The sequence below is a fragment of the Nerophis lumbriciformis genome, linkage group LG32 (assembly GCF_033978685.3).
Source record: "Nerophis lumbriciformis linkage group LG32, RoL_Nlum_v2.1, whole genome shotgun sequence".
NCBI classification, from domain to species: domain Eukaryota; kingdom Metazoa; phylum Chordata; class Actinopteri; order Syngnathiformes; family Syngnathidae; genus Nerophis; species Nerophis lumbriciformis.
This window is the reverse complement of record NC_084579.2, coordinates 2,588,033-2,594,423: the sequence shown is the minus strand read 5'-3', so window position 1 is coordinate 2,594,423 and position 6,391 is coordinate 2,588,033. Positions and strand designations below refer to the sequence as shown.

At 41.9% G+C, this 6,391-nt stretch overlaps 1 protein-coding gene across 1 annotated transcript in view; it reads right to left on the bottom strand.

Annotated features, from left to right (window-relative positions):
* Window positions 1–208: 208 nt before the first annotated feature.
* Window positions 209–6,391, bottom strand: part of stxbp4 (syntaxin binding protein 4) — a 92,810-nt gene continuing 86,627 nt past the window's right edge. Inside the window, exons 21-22 of the mRNA XM_061926682.1 lie at window positions 549–606; window positions 209–386 (exon numbers count right to left, since the gene is read on the bottom strand). Of these exons, the coding sequence (XP_061782666.1) occupies window positions 209–386; window positions 549–606 (236 nt within the window). The remainder of the gene's footprint in view (window positions 387–548; window positions 607–6,391) is intronic.

The window sequence follows — 6,391 nt, the reverse complement described above, 5'->3', positions numbered from 1 at the left end:
TATTATTACAAGTACACACTTTCTTATTGTGTATTATTACAAGTACACACTTTATTATTGTGTATTATTACAAGTTCTTATTGTGTATTATTACAAGTTCTTATTGTGTATTATTACAAGTACACACTTTATTATTGTGTCTTTCTTCTGGCTTCTGATTGGTTCTCAGCTAACACCTGTGTCACCATGGCAACAGCACCATCACCGTCTACATCTCCGTCTCCAAGGACGCTCCGCGCTGACACTCCGGCTCGCCGCTGGAGCCGTCCGGGGGCGAGGTCGTCGGGGGCGGGGTCATCGGGGGCGGGGTCATCGGGGGCGGAGTCGTCGGGGTCACGGCGCCGCTGGTCCCTGGTGAGCGCCACGAGGTGGTCTGGGTCACATGACTGTCAAAACAGGAAGTGGAGCCACTTGAGACTCCTTTGTAGCAACACCAGCGAGTCATGTTACCATGGCGACGCGGGAGGCTGAGGGACGGGACAGACTCGGGAGCAAGATGGCCGCTAGGGTCGCCATGACGACCAGTCCATAAGTCCAAACGGTCTTACTTGATGAAGTACTTGACCCCGTCTGCCGTGTAGGCCTCCTCACAGCCGGAAGGAAGACCTGCAGCACACACCACATACACCTCAGTCATGGACACACAACTAGGACACAACAAAAACATCACAAGTACACAACAAGTAAACAATAACAACACAACAAGGACACTACAAAGACAAAAAGTACACACCAAAGACACAACAAGTACATAACAGACACAACAAAGACACAACAAAGACACCAACAAGTACACCACAAGGACACGACAATGACACCACAAGTACACCACAAGGACACGACAATGACACCACAAGGACACGACAATGACACAACAAGTACACCACAAGGACACGACAATGACACAACAAGTACACCACAAGGACACGACAATGACACAACAAGTACACCACAAGGACACGACAATGACACAAGTACACCACAAGGACACGACGATGACACACAAGTACACCACAAGGACACGACAATGATACAACAAGTACACCACAAGGACACGACAATGACACAACAAGTACACCACAAGGACACGACAATGACACAACAAGTACACCACAAGGACACGACAATGACACAACAAGTACACCACAAGGACACGACAATGACACAACAAGTACACCACAAGGACACGACAATGACACAACAAGTACACCACAAGGACACGACAATGACACAACAAGTACACCACAAGGACACGACAATGACACAACAAGTACACCACAAGGACACGACAATGACACAACAAGTACACCACAAGGACACGACAATGACACAAGTACACCACAAGGACACGACGATGACACACAAGTACACCACAAGGACACGACAATGACACAACAAGTACACCACAAGGACACGACAATGACACAACAAGTACACCACAAGGACACGACGATGACACACAAGTACACCACAAGGACACAACGAGGACACAAGGACACTACGAAGATGCAATGAGGACACAACAAAGACACAAAAGGTACACACCAAAGACACAAGTACACAACAAAGACACACCAAGTACACAACATAGACACAACAGGTACACAACAAAGACACAACAGGTACACAACAAAGACACAAAAAGTACACAACAAGTACACGACAAAGACACAACATGTACACAAGTACACAACAGGTACACAACAAAGACACAACAGTTACACAACAGATACACAAGTACACAACAGGTACACAACAAAGACACAAAAAGTACACAACAAAGACAACAGGTACACAAGTACACAACAGATACACAACAAAAACACAACAAATACACACCAAGTACACGACAAGTACACAACATAGACACAAGTACAGAACATAGACACAACATGTACACAAGTACACAACAGGTACACAACAAAGACACAACAGATACACAAGTACACAACAGGTACACAACAAGTACACAACAAAGACACAAAAAGTACACAACAAAGACAACAGGTACACAAGTACACAACAGGTACACAACAAAGACACAACAGGTACACAACAAAGACACAAAAAGTACACAACAAAGACACAACATGTACACAAGTACACAACAGGTACACAACAAAGACACAACAGTTACACAACAGATACACAAGTACACAACAGGTACACAACAAAGACACAAAAAGTACACAACAAAGACAACAGGTACACAAGTACACAACAGATACACAACAAATACACACCAAGTACACGACAAGTACACAACATAGACAAGTACAGAACATAGACACAACATGTACACAAGTACACAACAGGTACACAACAGATACACAAGTACACAACAGGTACACAACAAGTACACAACAAAGACACAAAAAGTACACAACAAAGACAACAGGTACACAAGTACACAACAGGTACACAACAAAGACACAACAGGTACACAACAAAGACACAAAAAGTACACAACAAAGACACAACATGTACACAAGTACACAACAGGTACACAACAAAGACACAACAGTTACACAACAGATACACAAGTACACAACAGGTACACAACAAAGACACAAAAAGTACACAACAAAGACAACAGATACACAACAGATACACAACAAATACACACCAAGTACACAACATAGACACAAGTACAGAACATAGACACAACATGTACACAAGTACACAACAAAGACACAACAGTTACACAACAGATACACAAGTACACAACAGGTACACAACAAGTACACAACAAAGACACAAAAAGTACACAACAAAGACAACAGGTACACAAGTACACAACAGATACACAACAAATACACACCAAGTACACGACAAGTACACAACATAGACACAAGTACAGAACATAGACACAACAGGTACACACCAAACACACAACAAATACACAATAGGTACACAACAAAGACACAAGAAGTACACAACAAAGACACAAGTAGACAAGAAGTACACAACAGGTACACAACAAAGACACAACAAGTACACAACAGGAACACAACAAAGACACAACAAGTACACAACAAATACACACCAAAGAAAAGGACACAACTTCACAACACCTTCCCAGCAGATCCTCCTGACAGACTTGTAGGAGACAACATTCACTCTATGATCTTCATGACTCTGAGACCACCAAGAACACAAAGTAGGATCTTCATGACTCTGAGACCACCAAGAACACAAAGTAGGATCTTCATGACTCTGAGACCACCAAGAACACAAAGTAGGATCTTCATGACTCTGAGACCACCAAGAACACAAAGTAGGATCTTCATGACTCTGAGACCACCAAGAACACAAAGTAGGATCTTCATGACTCTGAGACCACCAAGAACACAAAGTAGGATCTTCATGACTCTGAGACCACCAAGAACACAAAGTAGGATCTTCATGACTCTGAGACCACCAAGAACACAAAGTAGGATCTTCATGACTCTGAGACCACCAAGAACACAAAGTAGGATCTTCATGACTCTGAGACCACCAAGAACACAAAGTAGGATCTTCATGACTCTGAGACCACCAAGAACACAAAGTAGGATCTTCATGACTCTGAGACCACCAAGAACACAAAGTAGGATCTTCATGACTCTGAGACCACCAAGAACACAAAGTAGGATCTTCATGACTCTGAGACCACCAAGAACACAAAGTAGGATCTTCATGACTCTGAGACCACCAAGAACACAAAGTATGGAAACTTAGACTTGGTGTTCCACAAGGCTCCCTCAATTCCGCACCAACCGACAACTGTCGGGTCTCTCCCGCAAGCGACCTGGGATGTGGGTGTTGTTGGTGTTGTATACTTGATGGTCGTGTCACTCTCCCAGGACAGAGAGACTGTGTGACGCGTGATCAGCCAAGAAGACGCCAACGAGGAATCGTCGAACAAAAAGCTTTATTTGTTTCAGCGAGCTTCAGACTGCAACTGCAGATTCAGGTACAGTACGTGGTATGATCACTCTTCTGATGTCAGTGACTAAATACCCCTTTTCCGAAGACCCCCACTCTTTGTAAATCTAGCCTTGGAGCCGGCCAGTCAATCTTTCCCTGACATTATTCCTTTGATCAGTTTGAGTCGGGTGACCTCCGACCCCTATCCTCTACTCCTACCTGTGGGGGCTTCCTACCACATGTCGCTAATGTTTTTGTTATCACTCCGAAAAAATCCTAACCTGCATTCCAATTTCCTGGGGGCAAGAGCCACCACTCTCTGGAGAGTTTGTGATGGACATGTGCACTTTTGAAACTATCCTTAGTAGAATAATCCTCTAAAGGATTATGTGACCAACTACAAACACATGCTAGCTCACAATCATATAAGAAAATGGTACACGGTAAAATTCACCTCAGTAATAACCTCCCTCAAAGTGGAAGGTTAAACTAAAACCAAAGTCGATGTCCTAGCAAGCCACTGCAGAACTAGTGACTTGGTCTGCATGAGTGAGACACACCTTGGTCTGACAAGCAACCGGCTCGCACTACCACACTTTGAGACTGGCAGAGACCTTGGTCTGACAAGCAACCGGCTCGCACTACCACAGTTTGATACTGGCAGACCCAAAGTACGGATCAGCCACAGATGGATGTCAGGGCAATCCACACCAAGTGCTCAGTCAGACTCCTACCATCTGCCTGCCAGAGATCTCTATCACTGCCAGTCCCTTTTTAATGGCCTGACCTACCGTCTAAGTGCAAGAAGAAACAAGCCCTTGTGATTGGTGACTAGAACTCCCATCACACAATGTGGGGCTACGGACAACCGACCGTGACAAAGAACTAGTTGAAAGATGTCCGGAAAAGTCCTACTATCTTTCTATCTGTGCGCTAATTGTTTTATAGCTTTCTTTATTCCTTCTCCAACTTATTTAGTAGTCTTGCCAAGCACCCACTCTCTTGTCTCACCGCCCTCTCTCAGCTAGCTAGCTGCTAAACTAGCAAAGCTAAGCTAGTCGCGGCTCAAAGCAACTACGCTCCGAAGGCGTCTGCTCCCTCACGCTGCTGCTACTTCTCTGAAGACAGCAAGAACTTGACTCGGTGCGAGAAACAACCTAACTAGCTGCTAAGCTAACAAAGCTAAGCTAGTCGCGGCTCAAAGCAACTACGCTCCGAAGGCGTCTGCTCCCTCACGCTGCTGCTACTTCTCGACTCAAGTGAACGGTACAACGCGAGTATGGCTCCCTGCTCTTTGTGCACCGTTCTCATGGATAGGTTGGTCGTACTAAAGGACCGTGTCCGCCAACTAGAGCAGAGTCATTTCCTAACTTTAAGACGCCACAGACACATTTGCTAGCATTGGCTGTAGCAAGCTGACTAGCCTAGCTTGTAGCAGCCCTAAGTGGCCTACAAGCCTATCTATTTCTCATAACTAATATGTCTCATAACTAATATGTCTATGTCTCATAACTGATATGTCTATGTCTCATAACTAATATGTCTCATAACTAATATGTCTATGTCTCATAACTGATATGTCTATGTCTCATAACTAATATGTCTCATAACTAATATGTCTCATAACTGATATGTCTATGTCTCATAACTAATATGTCTCATAACTAATATGTCTATGTCTCATAACTAATATGTCTCATAACTAATATGTCTATGTTTCATAACTGATATGTCTATGTCTCATAACTAATATGTCTCATAACTAATATGTCTATGTCTCATAACTAATATGTCTCATAACTAATATGTCTATGTCTCATAACTGATATGTCTATGTCTCATAACTAATATGTCTCATAACTAATATGTCTATGTTTCATAACTGATATGTCTATGTCTCATAACTAATATGTCTCATAACTAATATGTCTATGTCTCATAACTAATATGTCTCATAACTAATATGTCTCATAACTAATATATCTATGTCTCATAACTAATATGTCTATGTCTCATAACTAATATGTCTCATAACTAATATGTCTATGTCTCATAACTGATATGTCTATGTCTCATAACTAATATGTCTCATAACTAATATGTCTATGTCTCATAACTGATATGTCTATGTCTCATAACTAATATGTCTCATAACTAATATGTCTATGTTTCATAACTGATATGTCTATGTCTCATAACTAATATGTCTCATAACTAATATGTCTATTTCTCATAACTAATATGTCTCATAACTAATATGTCTATTTCTCATAACTAATATGTCTCATAACTAATATGTCTCATAACTAATATGTCTATGTTTCATAACTGATATGTCTATGTCTCATAACTAATATGTCTCATAACTAATATGTCTATGTCTCATAACTAATATGTCTCATAACTAATATGTCTATGTTTCATAACTGATATGTCTATGTCTCATAACTAATATGTCTCATAACTAATATGTCTATGTCTC